This window comes from Notamacropus eugenii, chromosome 4 (genome assembly GCF_028372415.1).
Source record: "Notamacropus eugenii isolate mMacEug1 chromosome 4, mMacEug1.pri_v2, whole genome shotgun sequence".
NCBI lineage: Eukaryota > Metazoa > Chordata > Mammalia > Diprotodontia > Macropodidae > Notamacropus > Notamacropus eugenii.
Window position 1 is genome coordinate 293,670,805 of NC_092875.1, and position 26,531 is coordinate 293,697,335.

Consider the following 26,531-nt stretch of genomic DNA (forward strand, 5'->3'; position numbering starts at 1 on the left):
GAGAATTATCACCGACTATCATTCTTGGAATGCTTTCCCTCCTCATTTCTGCCTCCTGGTTTGCTTACTTACCTTTGAATCCCACCTTCTTCCTCCCTGCCTTGTATCCTTCCTCCCTTCTTCCTTCCTCCTTCCCCTCCTTCTTTCTCCTTCCTTCCTTCTTTCTTTCCTCTGTTCCCTCCTTCCTTCCTCCCTCCTTTCCTTTCTTCCCACCCTCTCTCTTTTATTTTTCCTTTCTTCATTCGTCCCTTCTCTTTCCTTCTTTTTTTTTGGGAGGGGGGGAGAGAGAGAGAATCAACTCAGTAGAACTCAATGGACCTATCCCTTCCTTCCTACCTGGTACCAGCTCCTGCACAAAATTTCTGTAGAACCTATCCCAGACTAGTGCTAGCTGTGTGATTCCAGTCAAGTCATTTAATTTCTCTGAGCATAGGTTTCTTCATCTGTAATATTTGTAAAATATTGTAAAATTTAGAGGTAATAATGACCTCTAAAGCACCTTTCTGGGAGAAATCCAGGATTCTTTATCTAGGGGTGCCCTGGGACAAAACTGCGGCCCCTTGTTACAATGTTACTTTTGTGTAGCTACATTGTGGTAACTCTTTGGACATAAAATGTTACGGTGGAATAGCGATGGAGTGTTTTATGAGTACTCTTTTCAAATAAAGTCCTGGAGCCAGCAAGGACAAAGGTATCCCGCACCTCCATCTGTCTGGCCCTGCAAGGCTGTCTATCCGGGTCAAGGTGTCACAGTCAATTATTAGCCAAGTCATTAAGACTGCAGACCCAGGCAGCGAGTATTCGGTTTTCAAGCTACAATTCTCGGGTTTGCGGGCATTGTTTACGTTCCGGCATCCCGCCCAAAAAAGATCAAGCTAGGACAGTTAAGTGGTCAAGTTTTCGTTTGCCGCAAAGACAGGGCGCACGTACGTCAGAATGACTGAAGCAAGCCTTCTCCAATCAGAGACCACCTTCGATCCACTTCCGGGTTTTGATTGGTCACGCCAAGGCTCCCAGCGGGCGGAAGATACCTATAAAAGGAAGTGCGCGGCGCTTCCTCCCGTCGACCTGTTCGCCGCCCTCAGGCTCTTCAAATTGCTGCGTAGGGAAGCAGGGACGGAACCGTTCCTTGGATGCGGGAGATTGGAAGGCGAAGCCATGGCGCCGAAGTCGCCGCAGGAACGGGCTGCTACCCAGGCCTTGAAGCGGCAGCTCAACCCTGTGGAGGAAGAGGAGGAAGTCGAGGCCGTGCCCTACACGGCGGATCCGGCGGCCGACTCGCTGGCCTGCGGATGGATGCTGGATTTCTTCTGCCTTAACCTCTGCCAGGCCTTCTGCGAAGACGACATCGAAGAATTCAACCGCAACCGCAACATTGCGGAGGGTGAGAGGGCCCGGGGGCGCGGGGCGCGGGGCGGGGGTCCCTGCGGCAAAGCCGGGTTCGGAGGTTTGCAGAATTGAGGGCGTGGCCCGGGGGGTGGGGCGGGAGGGGGAGGGAGGTGGCGGTGTCATGGATTTCCCCACCCCCCCGCCCCACTTTTCTGGGTGGGGTGCCTTTCCCCTACCTTGGGGCTCCCTGCGGCGTCCGTAGTAGCCCCCGTTTCCCGGGGTCTCTGGAGAAAGACCGCGCTGCACATTTTTGTCTTGGTGCCTTTAAGTACCGCTCCGGGCTGAGGCTTGTTGTAAACAGAAAAGCCCCTGCTGTGTGTCAGTGCGCTTTTATAAAGGAAACCAACCGATACTGACTTCTCTGCTGGCTCACAGCCTGATGAGAGAGACGCAATTCAGTGTGGACATATGTATCTACATATATGTGCAAGATAAAATTTATATATGGAATATAAATTGGAGCGAATTTAGCAAAGGGAAAGCCCTAGCATTAAGGGAATGACACCCCCCCCAAAAGACAGCCCTTATCTTATAGTGGCTCACATTCTAAAGAGAGACAAACTGCAAACGTGTACAAACGTATGTCTATATGGGCAAGATAAATTGCAGATAACTTCTCGGAGGTAAGGCGCTACTATTAAGAGAATGACACCCTACTCCACCCCTCCCAAATTAAAAAAAAAAAGCGTTGGTGTCTATGGGGAGGGGGGGAATACGGGCATGCAATTAAATATGCCGCCTAAGGGCTCTTCTTGAACCCTCCTACTTTTAGAGTGATTATCAATAGTAACTGTTGCTAGTTCTCTCCCACTCCGATGTCTTTTTTCTTGTCCTCCTTAAAGGGGCCATGCCCTGGCTACTTAGGCCTATTCAATGAATGGGTGTTGCCCCACCCTAAGGGAGTACCTGCAAAGACCTGGACCTAAAGGGCCCAATGTCTCCCAGTGCATCCTGGGTCAAAGGAGGACAAGTGAGGTTGGTGCCCTGCACAGCCCTCTCTCACTCAAAACAAAGTCAAGTACAAGTCATGTCATCATTTCTCTGATGACATGGTCTTCGCAAGGAGGTACGAAACAATATGTGCAAGATAAATGTATATATGCAATATAGAGAGAATTTAACACAGTGTTATCATTATTAAGGGGATAACAATCCCCCTCCCAAAAAAAGTCCTTTTCTTCTAGTGGCTCACTGTCTAATGGAGAAGACAACATGCATACTGCCTCTTTATGTGGAAGGTGTGTGTGTGTGTGTGTGTAAGTAATGTAAGTTGGAGAGAATTTAACAAAGGGATAGCAATAAGGGACTGGCATCCCCCCTCCAAAAAAACTCTCCTAGTGGCTTACAGCATACAAACAGATATATACAATTGTACATAAATACACACATACCCCAATATAAATGTGCATATATATATATATATATATATATATATATATATATATATATGCAAGATAAATTGACCATAACTTAACCAAAGGAAGGCACCGGCTTTAAGATAATAATTGTTGGCTGTTCTTACTGGAAATCGTGAAAGACTAAGGGAAATTTTATCTGAGAACTAGAGTAGGCTGGAGAGGCCAGTAATTCCAGGCATGGGTATAGCCAGTGAAATCTGCCAAGCAGGGCAAAGGAACATCTTGTTCTGGACACAATTTTAAGAGTATGTAGAGAGTGATAAGGTGTAAGAAAACTGGAAAGGCAGAAAGGGGAATTAAGCTGTTACTCTGTTGCAGGCACCTGCTGGCATTTTAATGGGGGAAGAGAACAAGGACAGTTTACAGGTTTTAGCTGTAAAGTCATATGGAAAGGTTTGATGTTCTTTGGGGTGCAGTGGCAAAGCAGATGCATGAGCATCTTCTCTGAAGTCATTTATACTTATAAAATCTTGGCAGTTTCAGATTTCAAGTGGTGTGAATAATTTGTATTCGTCCTGAACTTGAAATCCTTGTCACTTAGTCGTAGAAAGTTGCCTGGGACACCGAGACTTAAGCCTCTTGCCCATAATTACCTGGCTAATGTGAATCAAGAGAGGGACTTGATAGAAGTCTCTCTTCCTCACCCCCCACCCCACTCTAAGGCCACCCTTCTGCCAATACCTTTACATATTTAAAGTTGATTTTTTTTGACCCTCGTGTAAGACTTTATGTGTATCCCTGTTAGATTTCATTTTCATGGATTTCGGTCAAGTGCTCTAGCCTGGGCCTTCTTAACCTATGTCAGAGATTTTTTTTTAAATGTAATTTGATAATTGTATTTTAGTATATGTCATTTCCTTTGTAATCTTAATGCATTTTATTTTACATATTTAGGAACACTGTTTTGAGAATGAATCTGTAGTCTTATCTACACAGCCAGAGGTAGTAATCCATAAGCCAAATAAAATTAAGCTATGCTCTAGCTTTTCAAAATCTTGGATCTTTTCATCTGTCTCACAGTGTGACAAAGCCTCTGACGTTTGTCATCTGCAAAATTTTATTAGCATGTGTTTTCTTTATAACTTTATCCAAATCATTGCTACGTGTTGGATTCCTGGGGGATCTCTTACTAAATTAACATTGACCTTTGTTAGGATTGTTGATTTAAAGCTAAGAAGGACCTGAGAAGCCACCTAGACAAACACTCCCATTTTACTAAAGGTGAGGGAATTAAGGGCCACAGAAAATGAACTTTTGCTCAAGGTCATAAGTATTTAGGGGCAGACCTTGAATTTGAACTGAATTCTCTAAGTATAAATCCATCACTCTTTTCCCCGAAGCTGCTGTTTCATTAATGATTATTTTTTGCCGTTCAACCAATTTTGAATCCATCTAACTATATTACCACATCTTTACCATTAGGTAAATTGTACATTTCTCTGCCAGTTTAAAAATAAAATACCCTGTCAAAAAAGGAAATTTAGTTAGTCTGTTCTTTATGAAGCCAATCTGGTAATCATTGATTCCTTTTCAAGATTATCACTAATGATCACCTTAATGATCCATTATAGAATTTTTCTGGGATTGAAGTCAAGGTAACTTGTATAGTTTGTAGACTTTGAATATATGAATAATATTTGCCCCTTCTCCACTTCATACATTGAACAAGTATTGTTGTTTTAGTCACTCTGCTAATCACTGACTATGGCTCCACAATCATGTCTACCAGTTCTTTCCCCAAAATGTGGTCTTATCTGAGCCAGTTGATTTAAATTCATCAAGGATTACTAGTTGCTCACTTATCTCTGTACTTTTCTTAGCCATTTTTGTTCCTCCATTTCCAGTAATTTCTTCTTGGCAGAGAAAACATAGAAAATGAAAAAATAACTGCATTTTCGCTTACATTCTTATATCCTACTCAAGCTACTTTTTTCAAGTCTTCTCTTTTTTCCATGTTGCTTTAAAAACACTTACTATCATCCTTAGCTTTTTGACAGCATTCAGCCCATTCTGAGTTTTTAGTACTCTTGGCACTCACTCTTTTTATGAAATTGTGCCATATTCTTAAATTCTCTGTCATCTGCCCTTACTTTTGTTATTAATCTCATTCCAAGGGGATAAATGTCTGTCTGGTTATTCAGTTTTTCTTCAACTTTCATGCCATTTTCTCTGTTCTTTAATATGTTCTTTTGTCTTGTGAGGATCTTCAGCACTTTAATTTTTTTTCCTAACCTAGTAATTTGGTTATTTTTCATGAATACAGTAAATATACAGTAGTTAATGCTTCAGTAGAATTAGTCTAGAGTAGGTGACTTCAGATAGATTTGAATATAATTAAGTTTGAATTTGCTTTTCTAGTTATTTGTTTTATTTACATAAACCCTTTCATTGTTGATTCATCTATTCCATTAAATTTTAGTTTACTAAAATAATTACTTATTTAACTATGGGTGGCAACATGGAATAAAGGGTGATTTGGTAGACCTGCCTTCAAAGTTCTATCTCTGACACATAATGGCTTTGTTGTTATGGACAAGTCACTTAAACTTATTGTTCTCCAGGCAAATTTCTTTAGAATATAATTTGTAGAATAATATTTATTGATAAAGGGGATTTTCTTCGAGAAAGAATTCCCTATATCAAAGAAATCAATTGTCCAAGACCAAAAAAGGGATTAATTTGTGGCTAGTCACATCTTTTTTTTCCTTTTCTTTTGCTACATTTAAACCACAGTCTTTGCTATTCCACAACTAGATTATTACTATAAATCACTATATTTATACTTTCTCTTTTCCATTCTGCACACTGCTGACCAATTAATTTTCCGTAATACCAGTTAAATTCCAGCATTTATTAGGCTCCTATATGCAAGGTGGGGAAGCAATATGGTGTAAAGACTAAAAGCCTGATCTGGCATTTGAGACCTAGATTAAAATATTGGCTCTAATATATACTGGCTATGACCCTGAGCAAGCTATATAGTCTTCTCAGTGCCTAGACAATTCACCAAAGTGCATTCATATGGAGGGAATTTGGGGTTTGGATGAAATCACAAATAAAGATCCCCAAAATTGCAAAGCATAGAAAGACAAAACAAAATAGTCCTTGCTCTTAAGCTTACGTTTTACTGATTTCTTTACATCTCAGAAGATGTATTAGTTTCTTTTGCACAAAGAAAGGTATATGTACATTTTGTAGGCAGTCTTTTTCCATCCTTCCTCTCAAGCTTTTAATGACAACAGCAGCTAATATTTATCCAAAGCTTACTTTGTGCCAGGTACTGTGCTAAGGGCTTTACAATTATTATCTCATTTGTGTGCAGCTAGGTGGCCTAATGGATAGAGCTCTGTGCTTGGAGTCAAGAAGACTTTAAGTTCAAAACTGACCTTTAGACACTTCCTTGGCAGTTTTGCTGAAGTTGCAGATGACATGCAGAGGCCAGCAGATAACACAGAAAAAGTTTAGAAACTCTGAAATGTATGAATTATATGTATAGCAGTATGTAATATCAGCATATTTTATCTTTTGATGCCATAATAATTCAGACTACTTCACTGGTATGAAAGGAGGGCCAAAAAAATTTTACATGGATTTTCCATTGTTGTACCCCTTGATGTGGAAGGGATAATTATATATAAATGTTACCTTTTGTTATAATTCTCAGGTAGTTGTTATATTGTCCCCATTTTACAATGGAGGAAACAGGCAGTCAAAGGTTATGACTCTAGACCTGGTGCTCTCTCTACTGTACCATCTAGCTTCCCAGTTATACCCCTGTGTTACATCTACTTGCCAAACTGTTCTTCCTTTCTTTTGAACATTCATCTTCGTTCTTGCTTTTGCACTTGTTCTTTGTCTCCTCTGTCATAGCCTTCCCTCCCCTTGCCAACATACATATCCATATCTTACCTACATGAAAGACATTTGTCCATCTGAACACCTTTAGCAACAACTATGTGAACCACTTATTTTGGCATTCAGCATTATGCATCACTGTTTTGTATAGAAATAACCTACTGTAAAGGGGTACTGCTTGTCAACCTGATATTAATATTTAAGGGGTCTCCCCTTCCTAGGGACAAATATCTGAAACTTGACAAAACCCTTCCTGACATGTAATAATCACTACACACTTTAATGATTGATATGAGAATCAGATGATACTGCCAAAAGGATCCTAGAAAATATTACTAAGGTTTGAGGTGCCCTAAGCAAGAACTTAAAGAACTTAGGCACATAAGAGGTTTTCTTCACTGTTGCTGATTCAAAGCAGAGGTGTTAGAAAGAAAAGAGAACAACTGGTTTAGACAGCAGTGGTTAAGAACAGGATTTGGATCATCTTGAATGAAGCTTTGAGTGGCCCTCCAAAAATAGGATAGGCTAATAATAAGACCTAGTCACAAAAATGTCTTTGGAATCTTAAAAATCTAATCAAGAGATGAAAGGAGATGAGGGAGAAAACTACCTTACATATCTCTATGAAACTAGACATCATAAAAGAATAGCTAGCATATCTAATACAGAAGGAAGAATAGTTGTAGATATGTAACAGAATCCAATCCAATAAAGGAACCAGCAATAAAACCCACAACTGCAGTTGATACAGAAGTGTAACAAAGCTTAGATAATAAAGTGAAGTAACATAATGTAAAGAACTGGATTTGATTTCAGTAGTAGTATAGCTAAGACTTGGAGGGATAGGACCCATTACTGGAATATGCTGTGAAAGGTTCAAATTACAGAACCTCCTTATGAGAGAATCCAGAACCAGAGAAGTAGGGTGAATGTGGGGAATGTAATGAGATGAACATTTGGTGGTTGGGGTTTTCTCACTTGAAGGAGAAAAAGAAGAAATACTGTCCAAGGTATATGAGCCACTATTGTGGCTTTTGAGTAGAGATAAATACAAAATCAGTTTTAGAAGTAAACACTTGTTAGATATGTTGGGGGAGAAAGGGAAGGATAATGCAAGGGTTATGACCCTCTTTGACTGGAAGGACATGATATTAACAAAGGGGGGAGTTCCAAAAAAGACATGATATTTTGGGAAAGGATTCCCAAAAGGGATTTTGGGGAAAGGATTTTGGGAAAATTCTGTTTGGGTGACAGATAAAAGGTTAAGGAGGTGATGCAGGACTACACAGACGTGCGCGCGCGCGCACACACACACACACACACACACACACACACACACACACACACACACACACACACACACACACACACACACACACACACACACACACACATAGAGAGTTAGAAGTCATACCATAACCCAGAGGAAGCTGATGAAGACACCAAATGATAGTATAGAAAGGAGGCCCAGAATAGCCTTATGATATACCCAAAGTTTGTGACTGAGCCCTCACATTGCTAAGATGAGATCTGAGAGAGAGCGGTAAATAGGTATCAAAACCTAGAGAATAGAGTGAGTGTTGTCAAATGCTATGTAGAAGGTGGCAAGTCAGCATTTATATTAAGTACCTGTCATGAGCCATGCCATGTGTGGAAGTGCCCAGATAGAAAGGCAAAAACCAGTCCCTGCTCTCAAAGAGCTTACAGTCCAATGGGGGAGACAATGTGCAAATAACTATTTGTAAACAATATGGCATGTGTAAAGGTACAGGGTAAACTAGGGGTAGTCCAATAGGGAAGCCTCTTAAGATGGAGGATTGGGAAAGCCTTCTGGCAGAAGGTGGCACGTTAGCTGAGACTTGGAGGAAGCCAAGTGTAAGCTAGAAGTTGGAGATAATGTAGAGAGTGTTGTGGGCATAGGGAATAGCCAGTAAAAACGCTGAGTTGGAGGGTGGTTTCTTCTGTTCCAGGAATAGCAAGAAGCCAATAAATATAAGGCTTGAGGGAAGAGCATTGAATTTGACAGTTATTTGGTAACTTTTGAGAGCAATTTTTGTTTAATGAAGTCAGAGGTCAGATTGAAAAGGGTGAGAATTAAGAGGAGAGGAAATGGAGGCAATGAGTATAGATAACTTTTTCTAGGAGTCCGTAACAGAAGAGAGAGAGTGACAGCTTGTATAGATATATGGTGGGGTCTGGTAAGGGTTTTTTCAGGGTGGGAGAGCTTTAGGAGTACTTGTGGAGTACTGAAGATTAGAGAAGGAATGATTGTGGGGGGATCTAGAGAAGAATGTGGATCAAGATCGTATGTAGTGGGTTGATGAGGGCTACCTCCTAATCAGACCAGTAAAGGAGAGAATTGGAAGATAATGTCAACTGGGCCATTTAAGATGCAGGGAAGGGGGAAGAAGAGGAAATTCATGGGTAATGGTCTTTTATTTTTTTTTTCAGCAAAGTTTCATAGTTGAGAGTGGAGAAAAGAGTTGGAAGCCTGGGAGGTTTGAAGAGGTTGAAGGTTTGGAATAGGTATAATGAAGTAGGTTAGAATCAATTGAGGAGCAGTAGAAACACTTCCTTACTATAGTGAAGCTCCAGTGAATAGATAAGATTCTCTTTAGTTCTCTTTGGTGGTAGAAAAGGCTAATCGTTGGAGCTTGGCAAAAGATGAGTGGGAACAGAACAAGGGCCAAGGAATTGGAGAGTAGATAGTGAAAAATTTCATACTGGTTTTATATACTCACATAAGACTATTTTTCATCAAAATAGTAGTATCTGTAAACATAATTATAAACATAACTTTGTGAAATATATACTTGTCAAACTCTAACTGGAACTGGATTGTTTTATAGTGAAAGTATTAATATGCTACTCCAACTTTGCTTTAATTATTTTATCTGTACAAGTGGACAGAAAAATGCTAATGATTTATGATTTTTTAAAAATGCTTTTGTCTTTTTAAAAACAGTTTAACATTTTAAACATTTTTTTAAATAGTGACACTGCTGGATCACTTTTTCTATTTTAATCTAATTCACTTTTTGTTTCAGCCATTATTCATGGACTATCCAGGCTAACAGCACATCAGCTAAGAACTATATATGTGTGTCAGTTTTTAACAAGAATCGTGGAAGGAAAATCATTGGGTAATTATTTTTCAGTCCTTTATATAGTTACTTATGACGTCTCTTGAAAGTTATGTCAATTGCAATAGCAACCAAATGATTTTGAAAAATGATTTTGTCGATGTGTACTTGACATCCTACTAGTCATTTCACAAGTACCTTTCTTAGAATTTACAGAGTATATAAAATGACAGAGACCATAAATTTTGTGGTGTTTCCTCCTGATTCAAGTCCTATGACTTTCCTCTTTGTAGACTGCTATGAAACATCACTTAAACTTAGTGTCTATTCAATTAATTGATAAAATTGATATTTTCCTAATATGTTCTTAATATTTATATTTGCATTACTATAATAGTATAATTCTTCATTTTATAGTTTCTGATTATTTACTATGAAAATAGGGCTTTTAAAAAAGCATTTAATTCCTTTTCATTGCTTAGTTCAAACTTTTCACATGTACCACAATACCTTACATAAAGGCAACAGCCACGTTTATTAAAAAACGTTGAGGAGGATGAAGAAGAGATTTGGTGAAGAGTATGACAAGATTTTTCAAACTAAGTGCTCTAGAGTATGCCATGTTCATGTATGCACATGCATGCACACACATACACCACACTACATCCTTGATATTTGGTAACTTTACTGACAAAAAGCACACAGGAGAAAAGTTAGAAAATACATAACAATAGTTTAAAATAAAAGTGTGGCCTAATAGTGACTTGGAGCTTACTAAGAATAAGAAACCTCACATTAGTACATATTGAATATTTTTCTCAGGAAGAGAGTTGGAAGGTAGTGAATTACAAACATTGAAAACCACAAAAAATGAAATTGCCTATTAAAACACATTGTTTACTGATGTCACTTTCCATTGGTTGTCTATGGAATCAAAAAATCACTGGTTAGAGAGACTCTCAAACTTTACTCACAGCACAGTATTCTTTGACTTGAGGAATCCTGCAATGCTGAATGTTTAATTTGTCAACACAGTATTTTTTCTACTGTAGTTTCTGTTGACTTTCCCAAGCCAAGCTGGAAAGGTAGACAGCATCCCTCTAATAAAACAGTTTAGAATTTTGTCAGGAATTGAAGTCTAGCTCACCTTTCTATACTTTGTAAACTATGCATTTCTGAAAAACAGGTCTTTTGTCTTTGTTCGATCTTTAATACCTCTTCTAGATGCCGCAATTCACAGATTTAACTGATGGTACATAGGTAACCCAATAACATCTGTCAGTTCCTTCAGTATTTGTGAATACTATTCAAATGGGTTCTTTTCCCCTTCATTATTTAGCCATTCAACTCCTACTTGCTTTGTTTGTTCTGTCCTTTCCAGTGCAAAGGGCATTCTCTTCAGCAGCTGAAACAGAAATAAAATACAAATTGAACAGCTGTTCCTTCTGTATGTTGTTAGTTATCTTACCTGTTGTGGATAAGCAATCTTCTTACTTCTTGGATCCCCTCTTTTGTAGCATGCCTACAAAACTCTTTATTTATCTTTAGCCTTACTGGCCATTGCGAGTACATTCTGCACTTTAGCACGCCTAGCCTTTTCTGTTACAAGAATTATCCTGTTTGCCTATCCTTTCAAACTATGTCTCTTTGAATATGTCTGTGTCTCTTTGAAATTTGAGTTTGTTCATGAGTTCCCTGTGTATCTACATACGTTTCTTAGTCAATACAAATCCTCAGATATCATTGATAATATTGATTTCATTGTTCCCTCCAGGAATAATTACCTGTTCCTAGAGATTAAGATCACCATAAGACTGACTTTATAATCTGAAGGACTTCTTACTTTTTCCCCATATTTTGGAAATCATCCCAGGGAGTATTTCTGTCATTCTTTATCTTTACCATCTCTTTTCCAGTAATACATTTCCTTAGGACATTTTTGTTACATCTTTTACTATTTTTTTAAACATTTCCACATTAGTCATGTTGTAAAGAAGAATTAGAACCTAAGGGGAAAACAACAGAAACCAGAAAGAGAGAGAGACAGACAGACAGAAAAAAGCACACTTCGATCTGCATTCAGACTCCATAGTTCTTTCCCTGGATGTGGTTAGTTGTTATTGTGTACAATGTTCTCCTCTGCTCACTTCACTCAGCAGTAGTTCATTCAAGTCTTTCCAGGTTTTTCTGAAGTCCTAATCATTTCTTATGGAAAAATAATATTCCATTATATTCATATACCACAACTTGTTCAGCCATTCCCCAATTGATAAGTGTCCTCTCAGTTTCCAATTCTTGGCCACCACAGAAAGAGCTGCTATGGCAAAATGACAAACAGGACTAAGTGACTTGCCTGGGATCACACAGCTAGTAAGTATCTGGGGTCATATTTGAACTCAGGTCCTCCTGACTCCAGGGCCAGCGCTCTATCCAGTGCGTCACCTAGCTGCCTCTCTTTATTTCAATACTAATACATAACAACAGTGTTTTTATAGCACTCTAAGATTTGCAAAGCATGTTATCTCAATTGAGTTTCACCTTGAGCCCCACTTCCATTTTTTTCCCTCCATGAACAGTTGGCTGTCTGTCCCTGATGACCACATATGGTTTCCTGAAAGTGTCTTCACTTTTTCTTTTAGAAAGGCAACAAGCCTACTCTTGAATGATATCTAGCAGTGACTTGGTTGTGGCAGAATTAGAAACATCTCATCCTGAAATACAAGTCCATATTAGTATTCTCCCTGTTCTCCAGAGTGATTGTTATTGTTAGCTTTGTTTATGAGCTCTGTGGGTCTTTACACATCACTTCCTAAGCCACTTAAAGCTTATCTTGTCTGTCACACCCTTTCTCATTAACTAAGTTCTTTTTTTCTACCAATCTGTTTTGCTTACCAATTTAGTAATTTGTTTTTACTTACTTTTTCTGCATTCCTTTGTCATCTTACCATTTCCTTTTACTCTTCTTTATAGTTGTCTTTATGTTCTCATTTATTCTTTAATCCTTCTCTTCCTTTGTATTGAGCTCTTCTTACATCATCCTCTCCTTTGAATTATACTCAGGTTCTTCCAATTCACATTTTGAATTTACTCTGTATTTGTCTCAGATTTTTTTCTCTTCTTCTCCTGTCAGGGAAGCCAGAATTACACAGTATCAGAGGATTTGTAACACTACAGTATTTTTGTCAGTACAGCAAAAGATTTTTAAGACCATCCTTTGAGGTTTGTTGAAATTAGTTTATTGCATGAACTTATTACTACTTAACATAGTCTATTTCCCAAAACCTTTCACTAAGTAAAACAGATTTTCCCATCTAAAATTTTGATTTTAAAATGGAAGTTGTCAAAACAAATGATTTTACCATATTGGCATATTAAATAAGCTAGCAACAATAAGGTTGTGGTTGTTTTCTTGTTAAGTTCCAAAATTACCTATGTTCTTTAACGTTTTGTTTTTTAAGATGCACAGTTTGAAAGTGATGCACGACTTACTCCATTGGAATCAGCCTTGATGATCTGGGATAAAATCAGAAAGGAAAAAGAAATACTTCATGACCAAATCCATAATTTACTTGAAATTCAGGTCTGTATATTGTACCTAATGTCCTATGTTTTTTACATATTTAGTGAAAATAGATATACTGTTGTAATCTTTTTAAAAATTGCCATGAACATTTGAAATTTAACTTTAGAGCTCTCTGCCAAAGGCTAGACAGTTTCAATGACTTACTCTTCCTTAAAAGACATACAGTTTATTATTGGGGTCATTAAGCCTGCAAAAAGGAGGAAAACCTAATAACAAGTTTTTGGTTGGGAGTAGTAAATACTGAAAATGGAATATACTTCATTGTTTGCAACAAATCAAAAAGGTTATTATGCAAAGTAACAGCAATTCTAGGTACAAAATATTAAAGGCTGTAAATCTAAGATAAATCATTGTGCATACAATTATAGCACATAGACAAATGCTTCCTACTTCTGAAATACATAACAAAAACTAAAAAGTTTTTTTAACTGATTTCAAGTAGTGGTAAGTGCCATTTGTGAATGGGGAACAGTGAAACAAGACTTAAAGTGGAAAAAGGAAATAAAGCTTCTTGAAAGCTCCCAGAGTTGCAACAGTTCCTTTGTTTCTTTTTTTTTTTAAGTGCTTTTTGTTACTGGAATAGGTTAACCCTGCAAATAATTTTTGTACCATAAAAAATAGGGCAGTAATGGTGAGATAGTTGTATTCTTGTTACATCATTAGGTTCAGCTTTGGCTACAAAACAGTGAAATACTTCTATAGCTTACATGATATTCAGAAGTTGAATTTCTGTTAAAGATTCTAGTTTGTCTAACAAGAATTTTCTTTCATATGCCAGTTTTCTCAAATGCTGTTATGGTACTGAATGTATAAAGTAGGTTGACTTTAATATAGGAGAACAATCAGGGATTTTGTTTTTACTGGTCCTGGTAGGCAAAACAAGGGCTCCAGTGAGTTGAAGATATGTGAAGGCAGATTTAAATTCAATATAAGAAAAAACTTACTAAAAAATTTCTTGTTACTAAGAGTCTTCAAAGAGAAGCTGAGTAATCATTTGTATTATTGTAAATTTGATAGGTTCCAATGTCCAAACAGGAATTTAACCAAAGTAAAATTTTCAGGTGTTCTCAAGTCAGGTTTTTATCATTAAAAAAAATTGTTGCTTAGCTCAGTTTATAAAGCTATTATGTAAAATGTACATTTTTTCAAATACCATCTTAGGAAAGATCTTACTACTTTTAGAAAATTAAGCAGTGTGTTTACTACTGTCTTTTAACGTTGTTCTTAGGCTGTAGCAGTTTGCATGGAGAAAGCAAACTACAAAGAAGCAGAAGGAGTCTTTGAAAGAATATTTGGAGACACGGACAATGATAAGGTAACTATGTCAAATTGTTTATTGTTGAAGCACTGCATAGGATGGAATTTGAATTACTAAATTTTTTGGTAAATCAATGGATTTTTTTAATAGTGCTCCGTTGTCTGGATTCTGAATTTGGGGACTACATAGTATTCAGTTTTTGTTAATTCATTACATTCCTCTGGAATATCTAGAATTCTTAACTTGTCTTTGCAAATCTGAATCTCTTTATTTGGGGTCAGATACTTTGCCTGTGTAGAATTTATGTATTTTTTTTGAATGATGTTGACTTTTCCCACCTCCTTTCCCATATTTTTCTCTAGTTCAATATTTCTGTTTTTCAAATCTTTTGTTTTAAGAACTTGAATTCTTTCAGTTTATCCGTCATGTATTCAGTTTTCATTTTTTCTGTGTTTTTAAAAATCTTCATTGAAAACTGATTTCTTAATCTAAATTCACTCATAACTTTTATGATTTTGATTTCTCTTTTGTTCGGAGTGCTTTGGTTTCTTTTATCTTTTTCCAATTATCAAACATTTCGTTTCTCACCTTCCCTATGCAAACTGGACGTAAAACAAAAATGAAATAAAAAATGTGTATAGTCAAGCAAAAGAAATTTTTACATTGACTGTGTCCAAAAATGTATATTAAAAAATCCTGTATCCTGAATTCATCGCCTCTCTTTCAAAAGGCATGAATAAGGTGCTTCATCTTCCATTCTCTGGAATCATTGTTGTTCACTACATTGACAGAATTCTTAAATCTTTCAAATGTTTTTGTTTTCATTTTTACATTGTTATTATTGTATTAATTGTTCTTCTGATTTTACTCACTTCATTTTGTAACAGTTCATACAAGTGCTCCCACGTTTCTTTGAAATCATTTTCATTCTTTTATCCCAGTAATGTTAATTGCATTCATGTCCCATAATTTGTTCATCCATTCTCCTATTGAGGGGCAGTCCCCTAGTTTCCAGTTTTATTCTCTACAGAAAGAACCTTCATTGCTTGGGGAGACCCTCATTGAAAGTTCTAAGTATTCAAGTATTCTTATGTTAATTGTTGATGATTTTACTTTGTTTAGAGCATTTTCTTATAAATTCACTTGTAAATTACCTGGTGGATTTTCTTTGAGAGGGTAAATATTTGCAGATAAGTCAGATGATCTTTTAAGACTTTATGTGAGGTTGTATACACAGAATGAAGAAAATAAATTAGAAAATTGCTTAAATATATACTTTACCTTAGAGAGGTATATAGGAGATAGCTTACCTAATATTAACATACCCAGAGTTTTTTAAGAGAGCTATTTGGTTATTTGTATTAATGAATCAAGTCTTTTCTGTGAAAAGAAATACTATGATAGAGTAGCAAAAACAATGAAAGTCCTAAGACCTGTGTCTAATTCCTGAGGCTGCCACTTGTGAAGAAGGCTTGTAATTAAATTCTTCATAAGTACTTTGCAAAGAAAGGCAAAAACAGTTCCTTTCACACCAGGCACTTCCCATTATATTGGGGAAGTGGTTTGTCCTTCATTCTCAAAGAGGACCATGACAAAAAGGTCTTGCCATGACTTACAGGTGAATTGGATTTAAGTGAGGGAGGACTCTGCAAAGTCACCAGCCTTACTTTCTAGATCAGGATGACTGGAGATGGCCCCCTTTTTGGAGAACACAGGTTATATAAATAGGTAAAAGAATAAGGGCAACTAGGTGGCATAACTGGATAGAGTGCTAGACCTGGAGTCAGGAGGACTCATCTTCCTGAGTTCAAATCTGGCTTCATACTTATTAGCTGTGTAACCCTTGGCAAGTCATTTAACTCTGTTTGCCTTAGTTTCCTGATCTGTAAAATAAGCTGGAGAAGAAAATGGCAATCCACTCCAGTATCTTTGCCAAGAAAATCCCAAATAGGATCATAGAGAGTCAGACGCAACTGGCAAAAAAATGATACAACAATACCCAGAGTAAAGGATCAGAAGTTTAAAGCTGGAGGGACTTTGGGAAATGATAGAGTACAGCCCTTATTTTTCATATATAGAAACTTAGGCACAGAGAGGTTAAGTGACTTACCCAGGGTCACACAAACTAATAAATGTCTCTGGTGGGATTTAAATGCAGGTATTTTTGGAGGAGGGAACCTTCAGGTCCAGTGGCCTTTCCACTACAGATGGAAAGTAGCCATAAGAGAAGGCTTTCGAAGTTGAAGGAACCCAGGAAAGGTGAGATTTGAGCAGTCTTGAAAGGATGAAGGTGAGGAGGCAGAGCATTCCACTAGGCATGGGGGACAAGATTGCCAGCCAGTGTGTCTGGATCATAGAGGTCATGTAGGTTAGTAATGAATAAAAAGATTGGAAAGGTTAACAAGGTGAAGTTGGTAAAGAGCTTTAGAAGAAAGGAAGGCGAAAGGAAAGGATTAGTTAAGTGCCTGCTGTGTGCATGGGCAGTGCTGAGCACTTTTTACATATCTCATTTGATTCTCTGAACAACCTTGGGAAGTAAGTATTATTATTATTTTCATTTTTTAGTTGAAGAAACTTGAGGCCCACAAGTTAAGTGACTTCCCTAGGGTCACACAGCTAGTAAATGTCTAAGGCTAGATTTGAACTTCGGTCTTCCTGACTCTATGCCTGGTGTTCCATCCATTGTGCTACCTTATTGCCTCTGTGCCAAACAAAGGACTTTACATTTGGTCCTTTAGGTAACAGGAAACCACTGAAGTTGATAAGAGTTTGAGAGTAATATGTTCAGGTCTGTGCTGTAGGAAAATCACTTATTATAGTTTTTGGTTACTTGTGAAACAACCTTGTTTGTTAGCCAGTTAAGATTGTCTTAAAACCAGTAAGATAATTTAAGATGCTACTTGAGAGTACCATTTAATAACATTTATAATATCCTAAGATTTAGAATTTCTAGTCCAGCCAGCTTATTTTACAAATGAGAAAACAAACCCATAAAAACTATATGATTTGCCTGAAGTTATATAGGTAGTGAATTGCATATTTGGGATCTGAATTTTGAAGATTTGAAGGTCCTTTCATTCCATAACCATTGTTGTTTCAGTTACATCAAACTGCCTCTTCTCTGTCAACTAACTTCATGTTTAGGTTCATGAGGTAACAGAATAATAAAGACTTGCAACCATAGACTACTTCTGTGATATATAATTTAATTTAAATCTATTTGTGAAATCTAAATTTCCTGCCATTAAAACAATGCTTTTTATTTAAGTGGAAAACATAAATCTGCTCAGATAAAATCTGGAATTTTGTGTTCAGTTCTGATGCCATATTTTTGGGGAAGGATATTAACTGAATGTCACTGAGGAAGGTGACAAATTACCATAACGAAAGTCCTAGATCTGAGGATCATTTGAAGGAACTTAAAGAAGATAAGCCCTAGTGGGAGTGGTGGGAGGGAGGGTGTAGAATAACTGGCTGCTAGGACTTTCAGATGGGGATGGGTTAACTATTTATCCTGCTTGGCCACAGATGTTAGAATTGGACAATGTATAGAAATGGCAGGAAGGCAGATTTTTGGCTCAAGAAAAAGAAAAACTTAATTGCAACCGGAACTGTTCAAAAATGAGAATGTGCTGCCTCAGAAGGACGTAGCTTCCCCTTGTTTAATATATCTTCAAGCACAGGTTTCCTATAATTTCAGAGGTCGGAGTGAAAGGTAACAGTTGTTATTGCTCTAGAGTTAGCGGTGTATAAGTAGTTGGTAATGTGGTAAGCATAGAAGACCTTGCATGGGGCAGGCGATCACTTGGTGGCCAGAAGAAACGATACAAGGACACTCTCAAGGTCTCTCTCAAGAACTTTGGATTTGACTGTGCAACATGGAAGATGCTGGCACAGGACCGCTCAGCGTGGCATGCCCACATAAGAAAAGGTGCTGTGCTCTTTGAGTAAAGCAGAATTGAGACAGCACAAAGTAAATGCAGGATGTACAAATTGGGGATATTCACCCCAAATATTCATATGGACTATCTGTGCCCAACCTGTGGTAGAGCATTCCAAGCTCGTATTGGTCTGATCAGCCACAGTCGGACACACTGAAATTTCACTTTACAATGGTGATGTCATTTTGGTCCTCTTTGAAGACAAAGGACAACAACCAACGTGGTAAGCAGTACTGTTGCAGTTTTAAAAAGCTAGAGCACACACAGTCTGACTTAAAATATTGCCATCCAAGTGGGGTTTATTAAAGGTCATATGTAACATAGCTGACTTGTTCTTAAAGCGAAGGAGGAGAATTAACAGCATGGTGCCCCCCACACGCATTAGGTTTAGAGTAAGAGGATGTGGATGTTTAAAAATCTGTCTCTACCACAGAATAACTGTAAGACCATAGGCAATCCACTTTAGCTTTCTTGGTATCCATTTCCTGGTGTAAAATGAGGGATTGGACATAATGATCTTTTAAAAGATGATCCTTTATTTGAAGAGATTAGACTTATGAAAACATGGATAGTACAAGATGATATATACTAAGACTCCAATACTTCTGGCAACGAGAAGTCCTGTAATCCCTTCAGAGGGAGAGAGAGATTACTGAGGGCAGGGCAAGTGAAGAATTCTTCAGCAAAGGCCTTAAATAAGATGTCCTATATAGGATGGAGGCTGTTGGTGGGAATGAGAGGGTATTCCAGACAGATAATGTAAGTAAAATGTCAAGGTATATTTTGAGGATACAATAGCATAGTGAAATACCATAATGCAATGAGTTTTAATGTAAAATATGGGAAAGAATTTTATGAATTGTGCAGAGCAAAAAAGGAGAACCAGAACAAAGTATATACTAATTTTGACTATATGTAGGGAAAAAGAAATGGAGATGAATGGACAAAGAATCATGATGGAAACTGAGGGAGTAGAAAATAAGTTATGTCATTTGGGGGATGAATCTTATTTAAATGTGAAAAATTACAAAGTGATTTTAAATGACTGTATTTGTGTTCATTTCTATAATCCTCTTTTGACCTGGAAAATTAAGGTTTAAGTTGAACTGTATACATACCTATAAGACATTTATATTCTGAAAAATTTCAAATTAGTATATTTTATGAATTTCTACTCTTCTATTATCTTTTCTTTAGCCTCTAAAAGTGAAATTGTTGATGATAATCAATAAGAAAGATCCATACCATCCCTTTTTTCAACACTTCACTTATAAATGCATGATAGATAAAATCAAGATTTATGCTAATCAAGTGTTAATTGAAAAATCATCAAGCTTTCTAATGAAGGTATGTATGAAGTTTTAATGATACTCTTCAAATCATATTTTGTTGAATTGTGTTGATAGTTAATTAAAATAGAAAGACAAAGTTAAAAGCCTGATCTTTGTGAATAATTGAAAACCCAAATTTTACATTTTGATAAATGAAAATAGCAAGGCCAAGAGTAGTTACAAAAGAAAAATCTGGCAAGTCTAGCTGATTGATTTGTTTTGTACTCTAGCCAGAATAAATTTCAGTGCTATCTAATCCCCTTGCCTTTCAAGTGGTGATATAGATATTTTCTATCTATGCCTCATAATATTTTATGTACAAGTGTCATGTTAGGACTGTTGTGATTTTCACCAGTATTTGTAGCTCTTTAAAGTGATCTGTCTTTTTGGTTACCAAAAACTATGTTTAAGGAAATGAATATCTACTTTTACAAAGCTAGAGTGCACGTACAGATTCAGCATTTATAATGTTATAGCTGAAGTATTGCAGTTAGTTGGTTATAGATCAAGTTATTGAGCAGTCACTAAGTTGCAAGTTGTCTCTTAATCCTCAGTGTGGTTATTCCTTCCATCACTATAGATTTTGTCAACAACATTTGAGTAGTAACTTACTTTATTACAAGAGATAGCAGGAAAACATGCATGCTAGGTCTCCTCTTTACAGAGTACAAATGAGGCCAGCAATGCAGACAAAACCTTGGGTATTTAAGGGTTACAGCAAAACTGCATGATTTGCATGGAAAGAGAAAGGAGTCAGTCCCCTCCTCCTTGGAAACTACTAGACCATGAAAATAGGATGCTCTGCTTATCTGTAAGGGTCCCAACTGTACAGTTTATCAGTCTGGGTTAGACTGGCTAGAGCCATATTTATAGCTGACTCAGCTTCAAAGGAGCGCTGTTAGGAGTTCTTTTAGGATCGAGAGTTGCAAATTATGTCAGTTCAGGGGGACTTTATCATTGGCTCATTCTGAACCCCCTCTATAATTCTGAAAAATATGATATCTCAAGAAAATGGGTTAAATTTGCTTCAGGGCCACATTCATAATTGTAACCTATCTTTTCTCATGCTATGTGATTCTTGTTCATGTTCTTCATAGATTCCTCCAGAGGATCTACCTAGCTGTAACTTCCTTTTGTCTTTGGTTTCATTATCATTTGAATATCAGTATCATATATGAGTTCTTGAAAGAGTAAAGAGTATGTCAATTCATTGTTTATGACAAAGATCACAAATTTATAATTTAAATTAATTTTAATGGTGTAAAAATACATCCTCAGCAACTTCTTCCTTTTTTCCCCATCATACCTCTATTATTGCTGTTAAATAAGAAGAGCTAGCAGAGGACTGAGAACTATATTGAGTTTTCACATAATTTGTGTGGAACCTCAGTGCTCAGGCAGTTCAATCCAAACCTGAAAAAGAACTTTTTGTTTAAGGACCTCTAGTGTCAAGGAACCAATTACCCATTAATAGCTCTAATTGTTTTCTTTGAGCTCTAAAAAATGCTGATTCTTTTTTTAAGTGATAAATTTCCCCCAGTTAGATATAAAGACAATTGTTAACATTCATTTTTAAAAATTTTTGAATTCCAAATTTTCTCTCCCTGAGGCAATAATCAATTTGATACAGGTTATACCTGTTCAGTCATACAAAACATATTGCCATATTAGTCATATTGTTGAAGAAAACATAGATCAAATGGGGCGAAAAAGCATTAACAAATACAGAAAGTGAAAAATAGTATATTTTGATCTGCATTCAGACTCCATCAGTTCATTCTCTGGAGGTGGAGAGCATTTTTCGTTATGAGTCCTTTGGAATTGTCTTATTCTTATTGCTAAGAATGATAGCTCTAATTTTTAAGAAGCTTTTCCTAACCTACAGACTATATTTGAATCTTTGCAAGTCCCACTTATTCTACCTCATTCTGCCTTTTGGGGATATGTTGAACATATCTGGCCCAGAACTGAACACAATTACCCAGATATTGTCTTACCAGGATGGAATTTACATAGACTATTACTATCACCTTCTTGTACCTGGATTGGCTCTTCCTCTTTGAACGCTTGTCAAATTGATATTCTTGATTGCCACTGTTGATTTGTATTGAGTTTCTATTGTAGTTCACTATAAACCCAAGATTTTTTTTTTTTAGAAAAATTCTATCAATCCATGACGCCTCAGTCTTGTACTTGTGAAGTTGACTTTTTGAACCCATTCAACACTTTACATATACAAATACCTTTTAAAAAAATTTTTGTCTAATTTTTAAGTTATGAGCTTTATATACACACACGCACACATACATATAGACACACTCATCTTTAGCATTTCTACATACAACAGAAAGATGTGAAACCATGATTCCCTCTTGTGGACAACTTGCTTTTTAAGAAAAAAAAGTATGTAATAGATTGAAGGGATCATGGTGTGAGAGCTTGAAAAGGACCTCAGAGGCCATCATATCTGTTCCAAAACCCACGTATTACATATGATGAACTAAAGGCCAAGGAGCTTAAGCTTCTTGTGCAAGATCTCACAGATATTAATTAGAGGTAGAATTTGAAACCAAGCTTTCTAACTCCAGAATCAGTGGATTTCTCTATTGTAACATGCTGCCTTATGTTACTTTCAAAGCTTTACTACTTGTCTGTTTTCTTCTGAACTTCTTTGCTCTGAAATAATTAGTGACTACAACTCTTGAGTTAGGAAGTCCTAAATTCAAATTTGACCTCAGATACTTACTTGATGCGTAACCCTGGGCAAGTCACTTCATCTGTCTCCTTCAACTTCCTTCATCTGTAAAATGAGGATAATAGTACCTCTCAGGGCAGTTGTGAACAGAAAGTGGGATATTTATAAAGCATTTTGCAAACCTTATAGTGCTTTATGATTGCTTGCTATTATTGTTAAATGCTTCAGATTAGCTCCCCTCTACTCCTAAACCCTCCACCCTCAAAAAAAGAAAAACATGGTCCTTGTAACATAAGTCAAACAAATCCACATGTCCAAAAAAAACTATATTCTCATTATGTACCACAAATTTATCACCCCTCTTTCAAGTTCTGCTTGTCTATTGTATTTGTCAGAGTTCTTAAGTCTTTCAAAGTAGTTTTTCTTTCCAAATTTATTACCATATACATTGTTAGTTGAGTTCTGCCCACTTTAATCTGCATTAATTCAACCAAGTCATCCTTTCTTTGTCCCTTTTAAATTTCACACTGTCATGTTAGACCTGACTTTTCTGAAATTCAGATTTGGAAGAGACTTCAGTGGCTATGTGGTCAAACACATACCCCACCCTCAAAATCCGTAGTGCAACACTCTCCTTACTTGAAGCCTCCAGTGAAAGAGGGCAGTTCACTACCTCTTTTTTTTAAAATTTCATTAAATATTCCCCAATAACATGTAAAAGCAATTTTAACACTTTTTAAAGTTTTGATTCCTAAATTCTATCTTACCCTCCTTTCCTTCTCACCACTCCCTGGAGATGGTAAACAATCTGATATAGGTTATACCTTTGCAATCATGTAAAACATTTCAAGATTAGTCATTTTTGTGTAAGAAAATTCAAACCAAAAAAATGAAAGTGAAAACAATATGCTTCAGTCTATTCAGATGACATCAGTTCTTTCTCTGGAGGCAGATTGCATTTTTCATCATGAATCTTTTGGGATTGTCTTGCAGTCCACTACCCATGACGTAGGTCATTTCACTTGTGAATAGTTCTAATTGTTAGAAAGTTTTTCCTCTAGTATCAAACCTAGATTTCACTCTTTGTAATATCCATCATTTGCTTCCAGGTCTGCTTGCAATGACTAGGCATAAGTTTCATGGCTAGTCATTGATATGAAATTCATTACCTGTTAGTCTAATGGTGATAAACCTCTATATTGCTCCAGAAATGCTAATTAAATCTGTTGCTGAAACATCACAAGCAAATTCAACCTAAAATGATTCAGACTTTGTAATATCGCATCTATAAAATGGTGGTTAATTTGTTGATCCATTTCAAGCAAAAGGTGGTACATAATATGCATATATCAGCAAATTGGCTTGAGTTGCTCCTTTACTTTCTCTAGTGTTTTCTAGGTCATTATTACAGGTGTAGGAGAGCACAGAACTGAGATTTCTCGTTCTAGTTGGCTTTTGAGAGGGTTGAAATGTTACAACATTTATAAGATGACCCAATGTTTTATTGTACAGAGAAATTACCTGAACATCAAAGAAACAAAGGACTATCACAGAACCTGGAATAGACAGGACTCTAAATCTTCTATTCTAATCAAAACAGCATAACTTCTTTGAAGTTCCATTTGTTTCTTAAAAATGGTTTTTATGTGCAGTTGGGGGAAAGATTTTAAAATATATATGCATTTATTGAAGAAAAAGACATTTGATTTGTTAAAACTTAGTGAGTTAGGAAGCTTTATGACTTCAAAGAAAATTATCTTAGATTTATTTTTAATGTTCAATTTTATTTAACGTATTTCCAATTTATTTTTTTGTAGGCAGCATTAAAAGTAGTGAAAAGCACAAAAGATGAAGAAATTGTTGGTCCCTTTGTTGAAAGCACAAGCACTGAAACAGAAAATAGGTTTGTAAAGCCATTATTTGACATACTTAACATACAAAAATTATATTAAATTAAAAACAGAGATGAATTTATTTTAACCCTCTATCCACTCACCTATTTTTCCTTCTGACCAGCAATATGTATTTGCTGCAAGATGGCTTATTAGGGCAGGAAGTCTAATCTTTGGTGAGAGTTTTCACTCTGAAAAGGGAATTGGATCTTATAAGTCATCTAACCCTAGGCCAGCATAATACTTTCCAAAATTCAGGACACATCTAAAACAACATTCTTATGTATTCTAAACAAATTTACCAATTTTCATATTGATATGTTATCTTCTTTGCTCTATCAGTCATTCTTATTTGTCTTCATTTTCTCCTGGCCACTGTCTTTCATTTTTGCCTACATACCTCCTCAGATATCCTCATTAAAAACAAAAACCCCTTTTCTTTTATCTTGCAACTCCATCAAGTCCTTATCCAATTTCTTTTCTTCCTTTTTTTGCCACGATCTTAGACTACTCATGCTGCCTTTTATTCTTCAACACTTTATAACTCTTCATTATTCTTGATATCTGACTTGCTTCACCAACATTCTGCTGAAACTTTCCCAAAGGAAGTATAATGACTGTGTTATATGTCTTATTATTATTACTCCTTCTCCTTGATTTTTCTGCAGTGTTGACTCATAGACCATTCCTTCCTTCATATGGTGTCTCTCCATCATCTACTATGGTTACTTTCCGTTGCTATTTTCTTAGCTCCTGTTTTTCCTTCTGTTCCTTAAATATGTATATGTAAAAAGATCTCATTGGCACACTGTTTTCTCATCAATCTAAAGATGCACTGTAGGCACTAAGTCTTATAAAAAGCTTTATTGACTTTTTGACTTTTAATACAATCATTTCCTGATATGTATGTGCACAGACATGCAAAAACATAACTTCCCTTTCATAACAAAAAAAAGTTTCATAACAAAAAAAACTGACTTAAAGTCTTCTCATAGGGTGTATAACATTCCATGTCTGTCCTACTCCATTTCTGTTGGATGTATTTCATCATATGTTCTCTTGGAATCATTATGGTGAACTTTTCTGTAATCATGGGAGCAAAACCGATCATTATATCTTCACAAGAATTCAATATTCTATAGATCTTTTCATTTCCATCATTATATTCATTATGTATTCCTGCATTTCACAATTCATTTAAATTTTCTTGTGTTTTCTCTAAATTCCTCATCCATTATTTCTTAAAACATTGTGTTATTTTCTTAGGATTATGTGCTTTGATTTCTTCAATCATACCCCAATTCATAACTTCCTACTTGTCCTTTTTTTTCCTACGACAAAAATTGCTGCTATGAATGTTAGTATATATGTATATACATCCTTTTTGGATTTGATTTACTTGTAGAGTCTTTTTTTTACTATCAAACCGTCATGTACTTAGATTTTAACTTCGGATTTTTATATCTATCCCTATTCAATGTTATTTTTGATATTTTTAGCCTATCGCCCTTGTGTGTTGTTGAATATCAGTTCTGTTATGCTTGTTGTGTGTTCCTTGCAGCTTTGTTTCCCTGCAAATTTAATAAGCAATGTTATCTGTGCCTTCATTAAATTCAATTCAACAGCATTTAGTAAGTACTTATTATGTGCCAGGTATTTGCCAAGCACTATGTCTAGAAAGATTTCAAGAGCAAAACACAGCCCTTACCATTGTCAATCAGATAATCAAAAAGAGGTGAGTCATGAATTTTATACTGAGAGATGAACTTAATTTTAAGGGGGAAAGGAAAAGCCTTACATGTAAGAGAAAGCATAAATGAATGAGGAACAAAATATTAGCTATTAAGACCTGCTTGACATGGTGACGAGGTGTATATTAAAGAATAATTGAAAATAAGGTTGGCTAGATAACAGTGGGGCCCAATTTTAAATGATTTCAAAACTTAGGAACAAAGAATTGGATATAAAAGGGTAGGGACTTGAGTTTCAGGGAATATATAAACAAATGGTTGAATGAAAATATAACTGAGTTGTAAGAATTTCTATCTTTCATTGTACTTGGTTTACTCTTTTGAGGTGAGATTTG

General features: G+C 36.3%; 1 protein-coding gene across 3 annotated transcripts in view; it reads left to right on the forward strand.

The window, feature by feature from the left end:
• Positions 1–906: 906 nt before the first annotated feature.
• The window catches only part of TERF1 (telomeric repeat binding factor 1), a 48,099-nt gene continuing 22,474 nt past the window's right edge, over positions 907–26,531 (forward strand). For 2 of the 3 annotated variants that reach the window (XM_072604865.1, XM_072604864.1), the window contains exons 1-6: positions 922–1,384; positions 9,710–9,805; positions 13,204–13,325; positions 14,557–14,643; positions 19,725–19,874; positions 24,371–24,456. In XM_072604865.1, the coding sequence (XP_072460966.1) occupies positions 937–1,384; positions 9,710–9,805; positions 13,204–13,325; positions 14,557–14,643; positions 19,725–19,874; positions 24,371–24,456 (989 nt within the window). In that variant the 5' untranslated portion in view covers positions 922–936. Of the gene's footprint in view, positions 1,385–9,709; positions 9,806–13,203; positions 13,326–14,556; positions 14,644–19,724; positions 19,875–24,370; positions 24,457–26,531 lie in introns of all 3 variants that reach the window. The other variant, XM_072604863.1, reaches the window with a different exon arrangement.